Below are 25,055 nucleotides of genomic sequence, written 5' to 3'. Positions count from 1 at the left end.
CAGAGAGCCATTTTGACAACAAAAATGCACTCTATAGCTTAAAGATTTAGGAATTTTAAATTGAAAAACAACAACAGCAACAACACACCAATCTTAGAGATGGGACAGACCAGAGATGACTGGCCAGTCCATTAAAGATCTTTCCTGAACTGTTTTGGATAAATAACTCCTAAAGTTGTGCCACCTGCTTTAAAATAAACAAAACAAAACAAAACATGGATAGAATCTTTTTGTTTTTGTTTTTGTTTTTGGGTCACACCCAGCAGCACTCAGGGGTTATTACTCCTGGCTCTATGCTCAGAAATCGCTTCTGGCAGGCTTGGGGGACCATATGGGATGCCGGGATTTGAACCACCTTCCTTCTGCATGCAAGGCAAATATCTTACCTTCATGCTATCTCTCCGGCCCTAGAATCTATTTTTTTTTTTTTTGCAAAATAATGCAGGAAGCAAAACATACTAGTTCTCAGTGTTCAGTGGGCGTTAGGCAAATTGTTAGTGCTGTAGATAGAGCAAACATCTTACAAACACACTGTGTGCCAGAAATAAACAATATTGTCTCTGTATGATCAGCAAAATATGTCTAATTATTCATCTCCATCTCTGTTATATGGGATGTATAGAAATAAACAATACATATCCATGCCAAGATCACTTAAATTTAAATTAGATCTAATGTGAACTAGAATACACACTCGACATCATATATAGCAGCCATCCATGACGGTGCCGAAAAAGTAGGCATCTGTGGGATGCCTAGAGGGATGTTAACTGGTAGATTTGGTACTTTGGGAAGGTTCACATTGGGTAGGTTCACATTGGGTAGGTTACTGGTTAAACTCCTGTGGAAGAAACAGACAGAAAGAAAATATACCATCACAGTGACAATGCAAATGGGGCAGAAGCAAATAAGGTTGTAAAAAAATTGGCTAATATTACAGCAAGACAACAGGAAAACTCAAGCCGCACACTTCCAAAAGCAGTTCATGGACAGAGAGCTGTGGGATGGCTCAGTATGTGGAGAGAAATGACAACAGCTAATGGAATAAAAAGATGAATCATATTGCAACTTAAAAACATGTTTATGGAACTCTTTGACATAACTGATCACATTATTTAAATGCCTTTGTGAGGGATCTTCAGATTTTCCTCCTTCCTTCCTTCCTTCCTTCCTTCCTTCCTTCCTTCCTTCCTTCCTTCCTTCCTTCCTTCCTTCCTTCCTTCCTTCCTTCCTTCCTTCCTTCCTTCCTTCCTTTCCTTCCTTCCTTCCTTCCTTCCTTCCTTTCCTTTCTTCCTTTCCTTTCTTCCTTCCTTCCTTCCTTCCTTCCTTCCTTCCTTCCTTCCTTCCTTCCTTCCTTTCCCTTCCCTTCCCTCCTTCCATCCCTCCCTCCTTCCATCCCTCCCTCCTTCCTTCCCTCGTTCCTTCCTTTCCTTCCTTCCTTTCCTTTCTTTCCTTCCTTCTTTCCTTCCTTCCTTCCTCCTTCCTTTCTTCCTTCCTTCCTTCCTTCCTTCCTTCCTTCCTTTCCTTTCCTTTCCTTCCTTCCTTTCCTTTCCTTCCTTCCTTCCTTTCCTTCCTTCCTTCCTTCCTTCCTTCCTTCCTTCCTTCCTTCCTTCCTTCCTTCCTTCCTTCCTTCCTTCCTTCCTTCCTTCCTTCCTTCTTTCCTTCCTTCCTTCCTTTCCCTTCCCTCCTTCCATCCCTCCTTCCCTCCTTCCTTCCCTCGTTCCTTCCCTCGTTCCTTCCCTCGTTCCTTCCTTCCTTCCTTCCTCCTTCCTTCCCTCCCTCCCTCCCTCCCTCCCTCCCTCCCTCCTTCCTTCCTTCCTTCCTTCCTTCCTTCCTTCCTTCCTTCCTTCCTTCCTTCCTTCCTTCCTTCCTTCCTTCCTTCCTTCCTTTCCTTCCTTCCTTCCTTCCTCATACCCAGCAGTGCTCAAGGCTTACTCCCAAGCATTACTCCTAAGCTTATTCCTGAGCATTACCCCTAAACTTACTCCTGAGTAGCTCTGCTCTCAGGAATCACTCCTGTTGGTGCTGCATATGGGATGTCAGGTTTCAAACACAAGTTGGCAGCATGAAAGGCAAGTGCCCTACCCACTGTAACATTATTTGGGTCTAACCTTCAATTTCCAATCCATTGTCTTAGGTGTCTAGAACTTGTATTACACTAAGAATTTGAAGTACATTAAATTCTTGGCATGCATAGTGAGGTCTACTAGGAAATAGGTTTTTAGAAATAGGGAGCATTTTTTTTTTTACTTTTGTCTTACTAATGGAAGTGGACTTCTCAAGTCTGATATAACAAGAAACTCACCACTTGAATGCATATGTAATGGTGACATACAGAAATGAAATTATTTTCAATTTTACATCTGCAGGTGTGTGTGCCAGGAGTGGGGCATCAGAGTAAATGGAAAAGATGAAAGGATTCTATCAAGAAAAAAAATTAGCTTAGAATACGCCTACAGAAGTTGTAAAGAAAAATAGAACTGCCCTCTCAAAGTGTATCCAATTAAAATGAAATATTTACACACATAAAAAGATACCCCGGTGAGGAAAGAACACTAAATTGTTTGTATTGTATATTCTGTGACCACCAGTAGAATTATAATCTGCTAGATAGTAATTCATTTGGGATAGAGATAGAAATGGGAAGTGATTGTTAGAGGAGCATGTTCCACTTATGAAAGGAGGTCAGGCTGTATATTTCCTATAAAAAGTTAAAGTTTAAAATTAATAAAAAAGTTCATGTGTAACCTTGTATCAGTCTTTTGCTTCTGAACAGAGTTGATCAACTGATGTTATAAAAGAGAAGCTATATGAATAAAGAGAGAAAAATAAAACAAACAAAAATTTCAACTCAAATCAACCATATCTTCTTGGAGGGACTATGCCATATACTGCTCCTCAAGCTGGCACTGCATAGTGGCACCGCTGTCTCTGTAGTGGCATTTTAAGGGTATTCTATCCAGCCAAAGTCATTGGCACAGTAGAGCCCAGCTTAACTCTGCATGTGAGAGGAGCCTTCCTATTTAAGTGGAGTTGACAGCACTTTGGCAAAGGAGTTGAAGTTTTCTTTTTGGATCTTGCAGAAGAGCAAATTTTGCCAAAGCAGCCCTGCCCCGGGCAAGCTGTGTTTGACTAACAGAACTCTTGCAGGGGATAGAGCTGCCTCTGGCTGGCTAAGGAGAGCAATAGTCAAAAACTCTGAGCTTTGTGATAGTCTGGACATGGCCTTTCCTTCCCTAGAAACAAGATACACATTCACAATGGCATAATAGTGCTGACTTGTAGATGGAAAACCTAGAATGCAAACTTACAATGGTGTTTTTCTCTTTCTTAAGGGAAACAGGTGTCTAACAGGTTTGCCTTTACACTGTCGTTTTAGGAAAGCCATCTTCCTTACTTGGGATTAAAGGATGCTCTTTGTTGAATAGTTAAGAGAAAAAGCAGCTAAATGTGACTATTAGGGAAAAGGCAAAATGGAACTTGTTTTTCCATGCTTCTGTTTAACTGGAGAATTTGCCTTTGAATTCAGTCCCTAGAGATTCTCAGTCTTAAACACTGCCATGTAACAAAACTGTTAGCGATTTCCACTGAGACATGTGCAAGCCTATGTGATCATTAAATGATACACACACTGAATAATGATCAAGGAATTAGGAGATCTTTAGCGATGGCAGCCTGGAAAGTTAAAATGTCAATTCTGAGCAAATTAAAAGTAGCTAAGAATGAATAACATACAAATGTATGCAAAAAGCAACTTAATTTAAGCATATTAGCTTATGGTGGGTACACAAATTAGAAATGAACTTCATTTTTTTACATGAAAGTTAAAATTACTTATATTCATCAAACATATTTTATTTGTAAATATGACATTTGGCTTGACTATAGCACCAGACTCATAAAAACATTTAGTTCATGTGATAGATTATAAAGCCTCTGCAATTAAAATAACCTGCAGCATGCTTGAGATTTCTGCTTTTAGAAAGGTAATATGGCATGATTATTATTATTGTTATATTATATTATATAATATCCTTCTATTACAACTGTTACTATTAGCTCTTTTGGCTATTAATAACACGAATAACAAAAGAAGCAATTCCAAACATATTTCACTCATATACACGTTAAAAGGGGGCATTTCTTTAAGCACTCAGATCAGGTATCTGAAGCTGCTAATAGATATGACCAATTATTATTTTAGAGGGTCCTTTAGCAACTACCTAAAACCAAGTCCATCTTACCTCTCTATGAGCATGATAATTGGTTATCTAAGCACAGTATAAGAAGTGTCGATTGCAAATCCTAACAACTAATATATGTTAAGAATTAACTCCTTCATTTTGGTGATTTTGATTAAAAAAGGACAACTCTCTATCAAGTTAAAAGATCCACCCCTGGAACAGGATTAAAAGATTCTCACTATTCACTCACACATAAATGAGTGTTACATGTCTGTATCTATCTCATTTTTCAGTTTTTATTTTTAAATCAAGGTAACATGGTTTACAATAGTATTAACACTGTGCTTTAGGCATATAATGTTACCACACCACACCACCACCAAGGTGCCAATATCTCACCACTATTCCTTGGTTATTTCTCTTTCACCTCTTACCTTTTCAACCAACTCCTGGCTTAGTAAACTTAGTCCTATTGAGTCTGTTTCCATGATCACTTGCTCTGTTTTATATCCCTCATATCCATGATATCATCAAGTATTTATTTATTTTTCTTCAGATTCAGTTTGCTTAAAACGACACCCACTACTTCCCTTAAAGATGTAGCAAAAGGCAAGATTTTATTTTATAGCTGAGTGATATTCTATTATGCCGATACAGCAAATTTCTTATCTATTTGCCTATTGTTAGCGATTTGGGTTATTTCTAAATCCTAGCTATTTTAAACAGCACTGTAATAAAGCATATATTTTCTGTGTGTTTGAAAGAGGAGTAGAATTATGGGATCATTTATGTATATGTCTAATTTCTACTGTAGACAGTAAGTAGAAATAGTGTCATTTCTTTTAGAATAAATTCTAATCAAGTTTGTATAACTGCAGAGAAGATGTGTTTGTGTCTTCTTTCAAAAACAACATCTTTATATTTATGAAGGGTATCAAACGTAATAAAATAATGACTTTTACTTTTTGATCCACTTGTTGCAATAATAGATACTGTACACGTTTTCTTCTGCTTCAAACTTTCAAGCCTCTCTCCATGATGTTTTTTAATTCCAACTCTCACTTTGGCGCATAGACATTCAGGATGGTGTTTATCATTTGAGTTCATAATCACTATTGTGTCTGAACTCCTATCCCTTTGAAAATTTAATGCAATTAATGTATTGAATATGTCTCTGTGCACTGCATGCAGACCTGTGCTTTTCTACTGTAGCAATAGTAGATTTTTTTTCCTGCTGATTTCATTCAACAATTAATTTTTCCCAGAATGAGTGCTTTATAGTCCCTATTTAGAATACAGTATCTACAGAATGAAGCTGTAACTTCAGATACTTTTAGGACTTACCAACCAATTCTCCAATTAATGCTTGTTTCCTTTGTAATTCATTCTTCACCAAACCACACCATACACTTTCCATCCTACTTATTTTTATATTTCAACTCTTGCTCATGTTCTTTCCTAAGACTTCTAGTTCTTTTGAACTTTTACTCTCCATGATATATCTTTCTCAACAGAAGTAAACTCCCTTTTCCTCTCTGTTCCCATGACTCTATATTATCTGTATACTGGTAATACTTAAAAATCAATTTTCTTTTATGTTGCTTAGATCAACCAGATTAAAATCACCACTTCAGATAATGTATGTTTTAATTTCTCATAGTTTTCCTATTATATCTTTACAATTTGTGGTATGTGTAAAGTTCTTAATTTAAATCAATATATACTTACTGAGAAACTTTTGTCTCAGGCCCATTTCCAGATGCTAGGAAGTGCTACCAAATGTGCTTCTGGGGATAAATAAGTAAATTCACATTTTCTGGATTTGTTTGTTTGTTTGTTTGTTTGTTTGGAGACATACCCAGTAGTATATTTTTGGTTTGGGGTCCTACCCAGAGAGTTTACTCCTGGTTCTTTGTCAGGGATCACTCCTGCCAGTTCTCTGAAGAATATATGTGGTGCTAGCATCAAACTTAGTTCAATATATGCCATCTATTCTATATCTGACCCCAAATCCACCATTTTTAAAATCATGATAATGAAAGAGCCACAGGTATTCAAAGTTTCTGTTTTACAAAGGTGAATTATTTGACTCAGGAAGATCATCTGAGTGTAAGCATGTTTCACTCAGTATTTGCCCCAGGTATATTTTATATTAGAATAGCTGCATATTTTTTCAAAGGTATATTTTTAATGACAGTATATATTATTATTAAAATATTGATGTCCTTGATTGTCTGGAAGGGAAATATTTTAAAAGGTACTTCATATGTGTATCTTATGCAGAGAATGTGCATTTTAAGAAATAAGAAACTCAAATTTTTTTAGTGAATTTTATCAAAGAAGCAATGTTTTATTTTAATATTTAGAGTCATCATAACCTGAGATATTAAAATAGAGGTCAAGAAATCACTTGGCAAAGAAAAAAACAGTACAAGTACTGAGTAGTGTATGTATACTGGGAGAGGGGCATACCATGAAGTATATATGGAAAGATTTGCATGAGATGTAAGTACTAAATTGCTGATAGAAATGAGATCTCTGGGATCAAAATGATTGCACAGTGGTAGGGTGTTTGCCTTGTATGCTGCCGACCTGAATGGACCTGCGTTTGATCCTTGGCATCCCATATGTTCCCCCAAGCCTGTTAGGAGCAATTTCTGAGCCCAGAACCAGGAGTAACCCCTGAGCACCACCGGCTTGTGGCCCCAAAACAAAAAACAAAACCAAAAACAAACAGACAAACAAAAAGACATGAGGACCCTTTGCTAGTTAGAGCCAATAATTTATATTAAGGTGGGTTGGGCTCAACTAATTCAGCTATAGGTGGCAGTCCTATGATACAGTGGTCCTCAAACTATGGCCTGCGGGCCACATATTGTATTTGTATCTGTTTTGTTTCTTCATTGCAAAATAAGATATATGTAGTGTGCATAAGAATTTGTTCATACGTTTTGTTTATACTATAGTCAGACCCTCCAATGATCTGAGGGACAGTGAACTGGCCCCCTGTTTAAAAAGTTTGAACACCCCTGAATGAGAAACCTGTAGGGTTCGTACTTCAAATCCAGAAGGTAACTTGTGACAATTATAAACAAGATATAATGATATGAATTGCAACTCTCTCTGGCCTAGTTAAGGGGAAGTACGGTTTCCCTTTCTTCCCCATGCAAGGATAACAAATTACTCTTGCATAGAAAAGCAGCCCATTTTCTCTTTTCATAAATACTTCAGTTTGATAAGAACAAAATGCTGATTATATCCTTATTTTCTTTTAAGGCCCATATTTTGAAATAAGAAAATCTGAAAAATAGAGGGCCCGGAGAGATAGCACAGCGGCGTTTGCCTTGCAAGCAACCGATCCAGGACCAAAGGTGGTTGGTTCGAATCCCGGTGTCCCATATGGTCCCCCGTGCCTGCCAGGAGCTATTTCTGAGCAGACAGCCAGGAGTAACCCCTGAGCACTGCCGGGTGTGGACCAAAAACCAAAAAAAAAAAAAAAAAAGAAAAAAAAAAAAAGAAAATCTGAAAAATAGAGGCCAGAGAGATAGTATAGCTGTAGGGCATTTGCCTTGCAGGTGGCCAACCCAGGATAGATGGTAGTTCGATTCCTGGTGATCCATATGGTCCCCTGAGCCTGCCAGGAGTGATTTCTAAGTGCATAGCCAGGAGTAACCCCTGAGCTTTGTGGGGTGTGACCTCAAATTAAAAAAACAAAGAAACAAAAAGAAAAAAACAACAAAATATCTGAAAATTAAGGAATTTTTAATTGCCTTTAGAAAAAACAATATACTAGTGGTAGTATGTTCTTGTCACCAGGACATTATTTTTAACATTTTGAATTCTAACATTTTTTAAAATAAACTTTATAGGGCTGGAGAGATAATGTGGTGGGTCAGGAGCTGACCTTCCACATGGCAAACTCAGGCTCAATCCTCAACACTCCATGTGGTTCCCTGAGCTCACCAAGAGAATTCCCTAAGCACAAAACAAGGAGTAAACCCAGAGAACCAGTGGGGCTGGCCTCCAAACAAAAATAAACAACAGGAATGGTCCTGATTCACTCACTGTCACTGTATACCTAAAATACAACCATGAAGGGTTTGTAAAACACAATGGTCTCAATAAAAAAAAAAGTTTTACTGTTGAATAACAGCCCTGGATGGGGCTGGATGGTGATAGATAGTGATGGAGGGGCCTTTCTCTGCCAGCCCAGGGCACGAGTCTGCAACCCTCTCCAGCCGCTGGGTCTGAGGGTTCAGGATAGCAGCGGAGAGAAAACTCTCAGGCAGTCAGGTTTCAGGAGACATCAGCCTTATTCAAGGCCCTAGCCAGCACATGTAGCTCCTAAGCTTAAAACCTTTTACGCTGGGTTCATAGTCAGCCCTAACACCCAACAGCTTTCATCCATCTTCTCTCCTCCTGCTTCTTCCTTGCTGAATCTCTCCCAATCTCCTTCCTGCCCCTTAGGCAAACCTCTTGATACCTCCCAAAGACCCTCCCAGAAATGGGCAGTCTTACTATAAGGTAAGGTTACAAAGGAAGAATAGGGGAGAGGGGGTAACATCTGCCCCTTTCTTAAAAAAAATAAAAACGAAAGAGCATAGGCTATCCTATGTTTTCCTGGCTTCTGCCTATGCCAAAGGTGGAAACCTTAATATTCCCATAGCAACAAAGTTTAAAGTGAAAATTAACATACCAGCCTTTTCCATGAACATACCTTCTCTGCAAAATATACTTGTAACTTAAAATTTTCTTAATGCTCATTTATCAAACACTATCCTGGAACTTCCTTGTTCCTATTCTTAATGCTATTTAACCAACCAATCATTCCCCCCACCCCCTGGAACTTTGTTTCTATTAACCTTTCCCTAAACACAAATACAAGAACATTTATACAGAACATACATTTTGAAAACAGGCTACTACATTAAAATACACTGTAAAACATTATGCAATTGGAAACATTAATTATGGAAAACTATAAAACACATTTAAATCAGCAAGAAAATGATTTAGATCAAAATTAGATGCAGGCAGTTTAAAATGAAATTTCTCAGTTTGGCTTCGCTGTTTTCTCCCTTTTTTAATTTTTATACCACAACCAAATTGACCAAATGTGAAAAGTCTGTGGACATTTATCTCATCACCAAATTGATGTTACCCCATCCTCCATTCTTCCTTTGTAACCTTACCTTATAGTAAGACCTGCCCATTTCTGGGAGGGGTGTTTGGGAGGTATCAAGAGGTTTGCCTGAGGGTCAGGAAGGAGATTGGGAGAGATTCAGCAAGGAAGAAGCAGGAGGAGAGAAGATGGCTGAAAGAGGTTGGATGTCAGGCCTGACTATGAACCCAGTGTAAAAGGTTTAAGCGTAGGAGCCACATGTATTGACTAGGGCCTTGAATAAAGCTGATGTCTCCTGAAACCTGACTGCCTGTGAGTTTTCTCTCCGCTGCTATCCTGAACCCTCACACCCAGTGGCTGGAGATGGTTGCAGATGCGTGGCCAGGGCTAGCAAAGAAAGGCCCCTCCATCACCATCCATCACCATCCAGCCCCATCCAGAGCTGTTATTCAACATTCTGGTGCCCAGAATGGTCCTGATTCACTCATTGTCACCATATACCTGAAATACAACTATGAAGGATTTGTAATACACAATGGTCTCAATATAAGAAATGTTTTATAAAGCATTTCTCAGCCACTTTACCTAAAACTGGGTATCTAGAATCATAACTTGGGAAAAGTAGAATTGAACTAGTGACTACTTGTAGGTGTGTACTGAAGGATCATATAAAAAAATGAATGAAATTTCTTTAATTTTTTTTGTTTGTTTTTTGTTTTTGAGGCCACACCCAGTGAAGCTCAGGGGTTATTCCTGGTTCTGCACTCAGAAATTGCTCCTGGTTTGGGAGACCATATGGGAAGCCGGGGTGGGGGGTAGGGGTGGGGATCAAACTGAGGTCCATCCTGGATCAGCTGCGTGGAAGGCAAATGCCCGACTGCTGCGCTATCACTCTGGCCCCCAAATCTCTCTAAGTTTTTTATTTTTTAGTAACCATGATGAAAAACATTCAAAAAAGACAATTCTTTAGGGAAGAAAAGTCAAACCCCAAAGGGATGAATCTCTGCTCTTTATCAACTCATTTTTATCATATAAAAGCCCTTATTTCATTTATAATCATATATATGTAATCCTCTTTCACACAAAAGCATGTTACCAACCTCTATCCTCTATTTTATGATGGCCATTCTGCTTACCTATCCTATGCAACACATTCTGTTTATAAACAGCTAATAAAATGTGTGCACTTCCAAAAAATTTTAATTTAGCTTATGTTTTAGTTGGCACTTTCAAATATCTCCACATATTTTGATATGAATATATTAATTAGTACGAATTAAACAAATCACAACCAGATTAATTAACCAATAACACAATTTGAGACAGCAAAATGCTACCTACAATACATGTAAATGAAATATTCTCAAATTAATATTCACAATGATGAATCTTTCATTAATTTCCAGATATTCAAATATCTGCTCGAAGAGTTTACATTTTGTTTTTTAAATTATTTTTTCAGGGCCACTCCAATGTTATTCAGGGGACTTAGGTGGCTTTTGTAGATGTTCAGGGTCCTTGAGGCTAAACTGAGTGGTGCTGAGGGAGTCAAATGGTGTTGTAATCTAATCTAGGATCTGTGCATGCTGGAAACATGATCTAAATATCTAAGATATCTATTTTATTAACTTCACATTTTTCTTTGATAATTAAAAATTTCCCAACATAGCATTTCTTCTAGTTGTAAAATAATTTTGATTCTATCTTTACTTCTGATAGTATTAAGAAGATTTAATGTTTCAAGAGGAATCGCAGCAAGTGGTCCAGTTTTTGAATAATTTAACTGGTTATGAAATGACAGTAATGAACTTACTTGCAAAGCTTCATAACAACTCTCAGACTCTGAAACATTAAAGAATTAATTTGGTAGATGAGAAGGCAAGATCACAAAAGTCAAACACTTGCATTTTGGTTAATAAATGAAACCCTAATTATAGGTCTCCACAAGAAACAGTAAAGAATATAAACCACTTCCTCCCAAATGTATTGGTAACAGCAACTCCCCAATAAATCATAAGAGGAAAAATACATCTTTTAGACTATTGCTATTTTCTGTGAATATCACTCATATTAAACTTCTCTTTTTCACAACTGTTGTCTAGAACACAAGCCTCTTGAAATTAATAAATATTTGAAAAAGCAGACCATCAGGACTGGGTAATAGAACAGGGGTTAGGGCACAGGCCTTGATGTGCAACAGAGTTCATCAATGGTATCACATGGTTTCTCGAGCATTGCTGGATGCTATGGAGACTCACAAGTGATGCTAAGGTTACCTTAGTCAACCTCAGAACCAGATGGCTTGAGAAGTACCATATCTCTATGCTCTAGCACTGAACTGTTGGCCTATTTGGCTGGATATCACTGGAAGTGACATCAGGCCCTGCAACAACACTTAAGAGACTAAAAACAAAAACCTAACCCTGAATATTCTGATAATGGCACACCATTCAGGAGTCCAGCTTCTATAAGTCAGCAGAGTGACACTGCTCTATCCCTAAATCTGACCAACAAAAATGTAGATTTCTCTTTAATAGCAAAGAAAAAATTATTTTTTTCAGAAACCTGTTTTCAGGAGGGTTAGTCAAAAAACTTCACACCTGGCTCAAAAGTAGGCAGGGAGGGATCACTGCTGAGGATGCAGTCATTAATATTGTAATAAATAAATATTTGAATTTCTTTATCAGCCACAGTTTTATACTATGGAGTTTTATATAGTATTAGAGATTGGGGCTCAATTCGAAAAACTGCTTAATGAGTAGGCACAAGTCAAAACTTTTCCACAGGGAAGGAGCCCATGCAGATTTGTTTTAGAATACTTTGGGGCTGGGAAGGTGGCACTAAAGGTAAGGTAAAAGGCTAAAGGTAAGTGCCTTGCAAGCGCTAGCATAGGATGGAGGATTGTCCCATATGGTCCCCCCAAGTCAGGGGCGATTTCTGAGCGCATAGCCAGGAGTAATCCCTGAGTGTCAAATGGGTGTGGCCCAAAAACAAAAACAAAACAAAAACAAAACAAAACAAAAAAGAATACTGTAGGGTACTCAAAATATATCCCATTTTGCTCCACACAGGTGCTCCAACCTAATGAGAAAAAAGTGAAAAAAAAAACAACAAACAAATAATGTTCTTATTAAAATGATTGATATCTGAGGCCGGAACAGTGGTGCAAGCAATAGGGCTTTTGCCTTGCACGTGCTAACCTAACCTAGGAGGGTTTGATCCCCAGGTGCCCCATATGGTCTTCCAAGCCAGGAGTGAGTTCTGAGTTCATAGCCAGGAGTAACTTCTGAGCATCACGGGTGTGTTCCAAAAAGCAAAAGTAAAATAAATAAAATAAATGATATCTATAAGTGTGAGCTAATATTAGACTTTTTTTTTCAAATCATACCAGAACATTTTATTCATCTAGGAATCTTTCATTTCTTTGAAAAGGAAACAGACTGATCAGGTGGCTGTGAACTACCATCCTCCTTGCTAAGGAAGGGAAGACACACTGAATCTTTCAGGCATTTTTCCCAGAGCATATCAAATTTTCCAAGAACCTATGGAAATTTATAACCTATAGGTTCTCATAATTGTTCTAATAGAATGTTGAGAAATAAGTAGTAGGGGGCCAGGGAGAGATAGGTGGTCCAAGCACATGTTTTTGCATGCACAAGGCTTGAGTTAAATCCCTTGGCACTGTCTGGTCCCCTAAGCACCCCTGAGAGTGACTGAGGGGACTTTACAGAAAGCAGCACCTGAGAACCACTGAGTGTGGTCCCCCAAAAGGAATTTAAAAAATAAAGTGCAGGGCTAGACAGATAGTAGGTAGGGTGCTTGCCTTGCATGTGGCTAACCCAGGTTTGATCCCTGAGCACTTTTTTTTTTTTTTTTTAGTCTTTTTTTTTTTTTTTTTTTGGTTTTTGGGCCACACCCGGTGACGCTCAGGGGTTACTCCTGGCTATGCGCTCAGAAGTCGCTCCTGGCTTGGGGGACCATATGGGACGCCGGGGGATCGAACCGAGGTCCGTCCTAGGTTAGCGCAGGCAAGGCAGGCACCTTACCTCCAGCGCCACCGCCCGGCCCCTCCCTGAGCACTTCTAAGAGTAATTCTTGAGTACAGAACCAGGGGTAAATCCTGAACATTGTTGAGTGTGACCCAAAACCAGAAAAAAAAAAAGAATAAAGAATGAGAAAAACAAAATATGAACCATGATTAGTTAGAGACATTCAGGAAATTCTGGGCTAAGGTAATAAATTACTATATTCTCTACATTTTGAATATATAGGTATGATCAGTGGCTCCACTGAAGACAAGTGTGGAGTTAAGGCAGATGCAGTCAACTACTCTATAATGATGTTCCTGTCAATGGGAGACCACACATTCAACAAGGATCCCTGTACATAGCACATAGACTTATAAGTGTGAACTAAGTGCCACCACCTAGCTTTATAGCATTACATTAAAAAACATTTGCACAATGACAACATAACCTAAGGATTCATTTCTCAGAATAAGTACACTTAATTTAAATGATGCAAGGCTGAATAGAGTTTACTGAACAGATATGGCCATATTATTCTTTTCTTGCAGTGGATTTCAGGCTTCTAGACAGAGATAATGACATACTATGGCTCACACGTTATTCTTTAGGTACTATGAATAAAAGTTTACAGGAACACAGTTGCATTAGTTCATTCACTCTCATAGTTAGCTGCTTTTGTGCTCTGGCGCAAGATTTAGTAAAGTAATAATAGAGAGATTCTGTAGTCAAAAGTCTAAATATTTTCTCTCTGTCCTTTACAAAAAAGTTTGCTGACCCTTTGTCTTGATACTTATAGAATACAATTTGGGAAAAAATAAATATGTAGAAATAACAGCAGTGGAGTAAGATACAGAGGTCAAATTTATATACCCTTTATAAATTCATTTACACACATATATAAATATATATATATATATACCCTTATCTATCATGTCAAGTGAAACAAAGATTTTATTTCATAAAACATTTCTGCTCCTCCTTCCCCTCCTGTTTTTTGGAGAAGGTTATGGCAGTCATAGCTGGAAACATAGTGTTATCTGCAATCAGTCCATGCTAACTAAAAACACTTTTAATACACATCTGACCCTTCAGTCATTTGCACCCAACCTCCTAGGGTAGCAAAAGAGGTTTCCTTACTTGACTGGTTCCCATGACTCCCGCTCAAAGCCCCTGTGAATGGATTGTGCAATTGAAGACTCCATTAAATCCACATATCTAACCACAAGTGGGGCAAACAGGTCTTGCAGGTGTTTGTGAAATTTTCCATTGCACAAATTATCTAGAACAGATAAGCAGAGGCATGGTAAGCACCCACAGTTGCTTTTACAACATACAACATATACATTGGAGACTTGTCTTCTATATTCAACAAACCTCTTCTAGAGAAGTAAAAAGAAAATAAAAGGGAAGAGGAAAGATATGTGAGTAGAATCAAAATCCTGCTTATATCCTGTGTGAATGAAAAATGGAACTTAAAAGCCTGTGATCTATTTGTCGCATTCTTCAGTAAAAGAAAAAAAAAAAACAATCAAGCGTCCTTAAAAACAACCAAAATGACAACTGACACTATTTTTTTATGTTTTCCTTACACCTACTCTCTTCCTCTCATTACCTTACAAGCAAGAAAGAATACTGGACCCCTGTCCCTTTTTTATCACTGTCCCTGGAGAGGAAAGTCTAGTCTATCCATTGCTATATGTTGCTACGAGATACTCTGAAATGCCAGGGGTGTTAGTTAGCTAGAAACAGTTTTCAACTAGAAGGTGCCTTTTGATGAAAATTGCAAAATGGTAAGAGGTTAAGTTAATTAACTTGTTCAAGAGCAAGTAAAAAACATGAGTACTGACACCACTTTGCATTGCTCTTGGGTTCTTCTGCTTCATTAACGAAGGGCTTTCCTTAACAGCACACTTGTTGGAAGAAAGAAATTGTTCACAAAAGTCCATCAGCTGTTAGGTTGATTTTTTTCTCAAGTAATAACAAAACCACAAAGAGTTGTAAATAGTTCGTATTCTGAAATGCTTTTGCATTTATCTGCACTCTGTTTAGGAGTTATGGAAGGCAATACATACAATCTGTACGAAGAAAATCATTCAGCAGTTGAAACAGTGGAAAGCTGTCCCATGAATCTGGGGGTTGCACTTCTAACGCTGCATCCATGTCCACAGCAAAGAGTGATAGGAAGGTCTCAGCATGCTCCACCATCAAGTCTGACCACCATGCAAAAGCCTTTGGAATGTTGGGAAAAATAAACAATAGAAAAAATGATGAGTCTCTTGGATTTAAGATGCAGGCAGGCTCAAGACCTCACGCTTCAAGAATTATTGTGCATCCAGCAGAGTTTGGTAATCTTATTGTAAAAAGAACAGTATTTTGATATAATTGGGCCTCTGAGTATCCAAAGGCAAATCTCTTCTTGATTCCAGGCCTGCCTTAGTCTGACCTACTGGCCAGATGATGCAACTGTAGTATATCCAGGCCTGGGCTTCTCTGTTCAGTTTACAATAACTCATGCTCTTGATTACTATTGGCTAGTTCTTACTAAAAGATAATTAGAATTTGGGAGTTTCTTCACTGTGTTTATGGGTTTTCTGCTGGTCTAACTTGAAAATTTGTAATTATTTTCCACCAGTATCTATATAGCTGAGGTTTAATTGTCTGAAGGTTTCTTACAAGTTCATTGACTCATGCTGCCCTGCACACTGGAAATGTTACTCTTCTTTCTTCCCAAGTTGAAGGAAATCATTGTTGCTAACGTCACAAAACTTTTGAGTCAAAAAATCTCTTAATCTCTTAAAGCAAAAGGAGACTCTAGTTTTACATCATGTCAGTGGGAAATATCAGGCTTAATCTAGGAGTTGTCCCAAAAGATTAGGACTTACTTCTTTAGGGTTTGACACATATGACTGTTGAAAACCAAAAAATATCAGTGAAGTAACTCATTTTCATGCACGTGGGTTTTTGGGAATCATTGTGCAGGGTTTCAGGGACAACATTCACATCAGTCTGGGCCAGATGTGAATGCAATTGAAAAGCATGCATGCATGTTGACTAATCATTTCTGGCAGGGACCATGCAGAATGAGTGGTGGTGTTAACAGGCTCCCACCCCTTCTTAATGCTGATTTCAAAGAGAGCAGAAAAACTAAAACAAATTCCAATCCCCCTCATCACCTCCCCACCACCACTTTCCCACCCCAGCCCCAGGCCGTAAAGTATTTGCATTAGAAACACTTTCCGGAGCATTCACCAAAAAAATAAAAAATAAAAATAAAAATATGATGGGAAGGTGTTTGGAGACATGAAAGATGATTATGGAAATAATTCCATAAATGAAAGAGTTTGTTCAATGGCCAAGCTCTTCTGTGATTGATTAGTTGTTTAGGGAGATTCTAACAGCCACTAGGAGGTAGCTTAAGGGTCTACCTCTCTTCTTTCATGAGATTTCATTTTACTTACTTCTCCTTTATCAACATGTGGCTGGTTTGCAAATTAAATGGAAAAAATCAAGTCATGGACCATTCTAGAAGGTCAGGTTGGCTGGAAATAGACACCTGCTGTTTCCATTTTAATTTACAGTAAAATTTCACTGATTCAGAGTACTGGCAGAAGAGATGATAGTTTGTCCACACACACATATCCACACATATCCACACACACAAGTCTAAGTTATTAAGATTTCTGAAAAGAGATGTCATTTTGGTGCTCTTAAATGCAGTCTGCCCTTGGGCACCAAAGCAAAAACATGTAAATTGGTTATTATGTTGTATGGCTTCATCCACATAGAAGTTTTTAAGTGTTTAGTACTAGTAGGTAAGCTGACATATAAAGTGAAGTCAGGGATCGAAGTTTCATTTCAGAGGCCATTAGATAAAACTTTTGAGCAAAGATTTTATTTATAATTTCCAGACTAGAGAAAATCAAGACCAGTATAAAACATCTTACGTAAGAAGAATGAAAAGATCTTCTAAGTCCGCAATTAAAATATCCCCAAGTTTGAGTAAATGGATCTGAATCGATGAAGTTTTATTGTACTTTGACAACCTGAGACTGAGTCCCCTTCAGGCTTAAGGCTCTTCTACTGACTACCTGCTTAAATTATTGCAGGCTAAGACAATCCTCCATCCCACCCCAGAGATCTCCCTGCCACTTGAGTCTTTCTAAATAGTGGGACTTGGTAGACTTGGTGGATACCATTCCTACCCACCCCCGACATATAGGGAGGATTGACTGGTATCAAACTTGGTGCAGGCTAATTGTAAACATCTCAAAGCCACACAAAATGTCAGAGAGAGCCCAAGAAAGGTGACTAGGGAGACTGAGCTGTCTACCCACACATGATCTACTTTAGAATGATAAGAAACAATACAAAAAAATAATAATAATACCAAAAAACCAACCCCAGCATTTAGGCCTGAAATTTGCTTAACCAAATTTGCTTTAACCTGCCTTATACCAGCTTTATTTAAAAGTTGCTAAGCAGAAGTCATAAATACCATTAAATTCTACTATGAATAGAATAGAAAGCCCTACATAGAACAATGATTACTTATCACGACTGAAGTCAGAGTAGTTTGAGATTTTACTTAATAAAGAGAATAGAAATGTTTGGGGTGTAGAAGTGAGGACCACCCAGATTATTCTTTTATAACTTTCTAATCAAACTGAAATCTTTGAGGAGAGAAAAATTCTGGTAAGGCAGCAAACACCAAAAATTCACATCATAATTTCAATAAAAGAAACAGGATCTATATGATTGGGTTGGTCAAGGGAGGACTTAAAAACATATTATAAAGATATTTTTTATGCCTCCTTATACAGGTGAATGCTATTTTCTATGTGATGTCATCATAAGATTTGTGAATACTGGAAATATTTAGAAACTTTCTTGAAGATAAGAAAAGAGAGATTTTGACTTTTAAATACTTACCTGAATTATTTTCATTATTGAAAAGTAAAGCTGTATGCTTTAGGGGTACAATTGATCGCACGGAACACATTGCATATTCTGTATAAAACTACATGTATATATGTACACTTCTGTATACCACAATACATATATACATATACATACATATACATAGAGAGAGATCGGGAAGATGAAGCAACAGTACATAAAGGCATCATCTCTGTGTGGATGTGTGTGTGCATTTTTAATTAACATAGTCTCTTAGAACAGAAATAAACTACAATTAAAAAATCAATTGTGGCCTGGGATTAGCTCAGTAGAAGTTTCTTGCTTTGCATGTGATACTCTAGATCTGATATCCAGCACCATACAGAAACACACATAAGATACCCTTGACATCTGTTGTCATTTACTGCATGTGTGTATAAGTGATGAGTTCTAACCAATGGAATTTTTCTCTCTTGTACATTTACTTTATATTAAATGGATCATTATCTTTCTATTTTTTGTGATTTATGGCTGTCAAGGTTCAGATTTAGGAAGCAGTGATTTTTCCAGAGTTTATTAATCTAACAATGAACATAATACTGAAAGTTAATAGGGAATATTTTTTTTAAGTTTTCATTCTTTTAGCAGCCCAGAACCCTATATTTCAGTGCTAGGACACATTCTCTCTTCAGTTGTAGCCCAGAGGCTCTTGAGCCAGTTTTTCCTGGAATCAGCCAAGTATCATTACAATAGTTGGCCCAATCCCGTAAAATTCCAATGAATGGAGTTAGGGAGGAATTGGGGCATCAACATTTTTCAGACCTGCCCAGGGGGTGGAATCTATAAGGGAACTTGAGAACAGGGAGTAGTATTATTTTGAATTATGCTATAGTGAAACAACCCTTTCTCCTTTCAACAGTTTTCAATAAGTTTTGTCTGTACTGTTTGAGACTGTTCACAAAGATCTCATCTAATCTATGATGAAGAGTTATAAATATTGCACCCTTAGAAGAGTATTCCTAATAATAACAGACAAGCTTTTCTGAGTGTTTTCTGTGTGTCTGGCATTATACCACATGCTTTACTTCATGTACACTTTCATCTTAACAATGGACAGTGGAGATTGAGTCTCATTATTTGTAATTTATAGGATTAAATATCTACCTACTAATTAGGTTGAAATAATCAAGCAAGAAAACAGCAGAATTGGAAATTAAAATGTGCTTCTCTGGCATAAAGCCAGAGAAGTTCAAGATTGCATTTTAGTGTTTGAAGGTCAAGACTGCTTTGTGCTTCCGGGTCTTTTAGTCAAGTACAAAATGGCCACAATGCTCAGTAGACAGGGAGCTTTTGGTTGATTATTGATATTTTGTGATGGAATGAAATGACTGTTTAAGAAATTAATTCCACCTTTTTTCTCTAAAAGCAGGTTGTGCTGTCAATTTCAAAGTAGACGTGCTTATTTTTCTTACTTAGAAAGTTAGCAAATGGGAGCAGGATTTAATGGACTTCCACTCTATTTATGCACCTTGATTGCCTTTAAATATGGGAGATTAAAATATGTGTGTGGTGATTGCATATCAGTTTTGTGATGATTTCCATTTAATAGAAAAGTGGGTTTTTGAAAAGGGAAAATTCTTTCTTTGGAATATCTAGATATTTTGGTATCTATTGTGAATAATATGCATTTGCTTTATTAGCCTGTAACAGACTCAGAAAATATGTGATTAAGCCAAGAATGCTTGTCCCTTTTCTTATCAATTACAACTACAATTGGGAAAACCATGTCTTCAAATATGTATATATTTGGCTCAGATTGTGAAAAAAAAAAAACAACTCAAAAAGTCAGTGTGGTAAAAAAACCTCAAACAGTCAATCAGAGGAGGTTGGACTAGAACCCTCTGTTACTCTGGGGACAAATTTGAGGATATTATTTAGAATATAATTATCATCACTTGAACCTAAAATGTCTTTAATCTGAAAAGAATAATATATGGGATAGAGTAGGAAAAAAGTTCAAGTCCAATTTAAGTCTATCTGATTGGAGGCTAGTACTACATTTTAATTTTGAAGGTTGTGGATTTGATTCCTCTTTAACTCCAGGTTGTGCATTGCTGCAAGAGTTAGTCATACCTGCCTCAATATGTTTCTTTGCATTACATTCCCAGGGGCTTGGGAGTTTTGGTTTCTTGGCACTCTCTCTATATATAAATACAGTATATATGCTTACAGACAGATATAGAGAAAGATTAGTATAACTGCGGCTAGCTACTGGTTACTACATTCAGTGCTCATCTGCTCTAATCAAGTACAGACAAACATAAGGAAACTATCACAGGTTAAGAACAGAATCAAGGCAGGTAGGAGGCATGTATCAGGATGTAACTGCAGTCATTAAGTAGTAGATCAGTTGCTTCATGCATGCACAAGAGAATCACCCCCAATATTTACCCTGCTGTGGAGGGTCACCCAGGACACAAGCAGTCCATTGGAAAGTGCTATTACATTCCGTGGGTCAGTGTTAGAAAGCAGGAGAGCACCCAGGGAAAGTCCCATTAGAAGATATGGTACTAGAAGGGCATGCATAGATTCTGACAGCAGGTGGCTGGCTCATCGGGTTTAGTCACATACCTCTTTTCCCTGCTACGATCAGCCATGATTCAGTGGAAGAGTAGACAAATAGGGAGGAAATTTAAATATGCGATCAGGCATTAATTGGGATGATTTGATTTATGGTGCGTTATATATTGTTGAACTACACTGTCAATTCTCAATTAGTCATGGGAATGGTCATTTCAGGTGCTTGAATATGCCCCCTTTTCACCCATTTACTCACTCCAGCAAAGAGGAAGAGTGAGAAGTAGAATAATTTGCAAAATTTTCTACTTTGAGTTATGATATTAAATTGTGTGTCCATAGTGACATCGTGGAACCTTTAGTTGGGTGAGTTGAGATGTTTAAATCCCTACAGGTTTGAGGTTTAATTAGTCTTAAAATGCCTTAGTTTATGGTTATCATAATGATCATTTTGACATTTTTGCAAAAACAAAAGAAAAGCAAGCTGCATTTACTTAGATGTATGTTGGAACATTGACATTTGAACAACACAGACTAGTTTGCTTCTTTTACGGTGTTAAGCAACCAGGTCATTGAAAATTAACAAATGGATACCTGGGGACAAGCAAAGTTACGAAGATCTATATTAAAAAGATGATCCATGGTCCATACACCAATAAATAAAAATAATAGTGGTGGCAACATACACAACCACAAAATAACTTAAAATATATTTTGCGTGTTCTGGACAACAACCCTTGAGTCGAGATCCTTGTCTATATTCTTGACTTATACTTACCTCTTTGGCTCTTTGCTTGAAATATCTGAAAATTTAAGCTTGTACAACACACAACCACCTTTTGGTTGTTTTAAACAACTCTCCAGAATCTTTTCCTTGCAAAACTTCGTTTTCATGCTCTTTGCAAACTCAGTTGAAAGAAAATGGTTGTTAAGATATTCAATTCACATTACTGGTAGAATTAAGTCCTGCCACTTCAGAGAAGAAAGACCAAGGGATATTTCCCACCATGCTTGCTCACCTCTGCATGGTGTTCCTCATTTTGTTGGAGAACCTCAATGACTAGTTCAGCAAGACGTATTGTATCTTCAAGCTTTTTGGCAGGAGTGAGTAACCGGCCTACATTTTCTGTAGTACAAGAATTTGTGTTAAAACTCAGAGAAAGTGGTGAACCTCTTTCGTGACCATTAGATCTAGTGGATAAGGAGTTTTGAATAATTATTAATTTTTAAAAACATGACATGCAAATGTTAAATGCCACATTATTAGTAATGAGCAAACCATAAAGCCATTTTATTACCATAATTATTATACTACATAGTAATAAGAACAGTGCTCCAGCTTGGAAGGCATAGTAAGCTACTATAGATTTATGACAGCTTATTTAAAATGTAATAATATTTTATACACATATTCTTTAAAGACAGCATACATGTACTCTTATGCATCCTTCTCTAGACTTTCTCCTGCTATATGAAGTGGGAAGATACAAAAGAAACTTCGTCTTGATTGGCACTACATTTGTTTTCTGGACCTGTCCCTAAACAATTGATATGACAGCATTGTCTTTTATTACATGGCTGCAGGTTTTACATGCAGGAATGTTTGTTAGAAAAATGCAGCTTCAAAGATGTGTTTCAAATTCATGAAGGAGATTGAAAATTAATGGACATTCCTAGACTACAAGTAGAAGAAAATAGAAAAAATTATTAGAAGGTGGTTGAAGATAAACTATTGGATAAAGTTGTATTAATTTGTGCCACTGGTTGACTGAATTAAAATATTGGTAGCCACAATATGCTCAACTATATATATATTTTTTTTATGTTATATTGTGTTAAATGTTTGTAAGTTTTTATGACTCAAAAACATTCTGAACCCTACTTTCTGGTGAATCCCTTATAGAGTGGCCTTCCCAATGTCAGTATTTTGCCATAAATAGAAACTTTTTCCCACCTAGGGTGAGAGAAAAAAGCATGAAGTCCTTGCCATTAAATTTTAATTTACCTGAAATTAATTAGTCTGAACTCACAAGGAAACTTATTTCATGCTTAGACCTGTTTAGAGTCATCTAAGAACAAATGAGACATAAAGCAGTAAGGATAAGTTAGCATGGGAGAGTGTTTATTTAGTTATTTAGTTGGGGGGAAACCCAGAAGTACTCAGAGTACTCAGTACTCTTGGCATGTTTGGGACATATACAGAACTGGGTTGAGTCACATACACTGCAAATTTTTTTAATCCCTCAGATATCCCTCAGGTTTCTAGTATGGGTGTTAAAATCATGGAAGATTGCTAGTTTATAAAAGAAAGGGCACCTTATCTTTTAGTCAATGATTCTATCATTGGATTACTAATGTGAGATTTACTAATGTAATAGAAATTCAGTGAAAGGCTTTGAAGAATATTGCTGTCAACAGAAACTAAGAGTGAGGGAAGGAACTGCATAAGATTCTCAAATCATTGAAAATTTCAGCCCAAAAAGTTCTGACAACTGGTGTTAAACTGGACTTTCTAAATTCAGGTCAATGGAGAACCCCATTGATTTCCATTTGAACGTTATAGTCAAATGAAAATTGATTTTTGTACTTTTAAGTTATCTGTCCCTGTTTATAATTAAATAAGTAGACTATGATAATTTCACTAGTAGGCTTTCAGGCATTTCTACAAACATACTGTGTATATATGTTTGGGTAATAGGTGTAGAATAAGATATTTGCATTTTGATAGTAAATATGCATAGGCCACTATTTTTCATTAGTTTATATTCACATTTACACATCAATTTGCAAATCCCTCATCCTATGCTTATTACCCCTTCGACACATACACCCACATACACACATCACACACTTACATACATTTCTAGTAACCAGACAAGCCTGTACATTAATACAAATCTGCAGGCAATCCCATTGGGGGCACATCTTTGAAATCTCTTGCTTTGAAAATAGCATTGTCCTTTTGGGTGGAATGCTCACCAAACGTAGGGGAATTCTAGCTATATAAGACAGGCCATGTAAAAATTAAAAAAAAAATTTCCACCAATATATTTATTGACATTTATTTTAAAATTGAACAATTTTTTTATGTTTGGAGAAATCCAAGATGTTGAAGCTAGGACCACCTGAAGATTTGTTTTAATATCAGCACTCTCAGATTGACCAAATATATCAATAGATACACATAAAGTGTCTATGTACATGCAGCCATTCTTAGTGGACATGTACACAGATATGTGTATGCCTGATGTATATATACAGACAGTATGTTTATTTGTTTTTTTTTTTACAGATAGCATGTTTAATAAAATCCTTTTCGATTTAACTTTAACCTGTGACCATTCTAGTCAGCAGGTTAAAGATTCTTTAGAACACTGGATCTTCCAGTTATCCAAATATCAGACTTTTATTTACTAGCTAAATGAATTAATTGCAATTCCATTATCTGTCGCTTCACCCACTTTATTGAGACATGGCACTATTTTCCTCTTTATTTGCCTAGCTGACTTTCTGGCTGGAAATGGCAAAGAAATGCAAAAGCTAACTGTACTTAGATGTTGTCTTTAAAGAAAATATTGTGCAATATCTTCTAGCACCTTCTTCCTTCCCTCAACAGAGGCCAAGGAAAAATTTGTGCGGAGAAATGAATTTGGGGTGGTGACTTATGCTGTCTTGAAATGTATTGTAACATTCTTCTCACATAATTTCATATTAGCTGGAGCACTGACAAATAGGAACTAAAAATACAATAGACTTAGTAAACATTTCATACAACAGAATTGTAGCTCATAACATAGAAAAACCGTCATGCAAATGTTATGCAACAACAATGTTATTTTGTGCTGACATTGAGATTTGAAAATGTTGCATATGTCAGACATAGTTAGACAAAAAAAATGTGGACATTTGGAAATAAATGCTCTCTTTTGAGTCTTTTGAAACCTCTAGTGTCTAACTCGAGAATCTAAGCCTCAGCGTAGTCTTCTAAACCGAGATGAAATCTCCAAAGAAATGAAAAGTAAAGCAAGCTAAACTAGAAAGCTGCCAAGTAAAAGAATGGTAAGAAGTTTACAGTACTTGATTTTGGCCTATGCATGTCTTTGAGTCTCTGATATAACATGCTGGTCTGCTTTTGAGTGGCTGGAGGAGGCTCAGTTGATGGCTGGGGAGCTGCTTAAGTAGGTGAAAGGACGACAGTAAAAAAAAAAAAAGTGAAGAGACAAAATGACTTTAACATGGGCTGATGAG

At 37.1% G+C, this 25,055-nt stretch overlaps 1 protein-coding gene across 4 annotated transcripts in view; it reads right to left on the bottom strand.

The window, feature by feature from the left end:
* CADPS (calcium dependent secretion activator) overlaps nucleotides 1–25,055 on the bottom strand; it is a 569,958-nt gene that overhangs the window by 108,327 nt on the left and 436,576 nt on the right. Inside the window, exons 18-22 of one of the 4 annotated variants that reach the window (XM_049777273.1) lie at nucleotides 21,827–21,933; nucleotides 16,793–16,813; nucleotides 15,407–15,563; nucleotides 14,472–14,613; nucleotides 695–841 (exon numbers count right to left, since the gene is read on the bottom strand). In XM_049777273.1, coding sequence (XP_049633230.1) covers nucleotides 695–841; nucleotides 14,472–14,613; nucleotides 15,407–15,563; nucleotides 16,793–16,813; nucleotides 21,827–21,933 — 574 coding nt within the window. The remainder of the gene's footprint in view (nucleotides 1–694; nucleotides 842–14,471; nucleotides 14,614–15,406; nucleotides 15,564–16,792; nucleotides 16,814–21,826; nucleotides 21,934–25,055) is intronic. The other 3 variants (XM_049777275.1, XM_049777274.1, XM_049777276.1) reach the window with 3 other exon arrangements.

The sequence above is a fragment of the Suncus etruscus genome, chromosome 7, assembly GCF_024139225.1.
Source record: "Suncus etruscus isolate mSunEtr1 chromosome 7, mSunEtr1.pri.cur, whole genome shotgun sequence".
In the NCBI taxonomy this organism is placed as follows: Eukaryota; Metazoa; Chordata; class Mammalia; order Eulipotyphla; family Soricidae; genus Suncus; species Suncus etruscus.
This window is presented reverse-complemented; position numbering and strand designations above follow the sequence as displayed.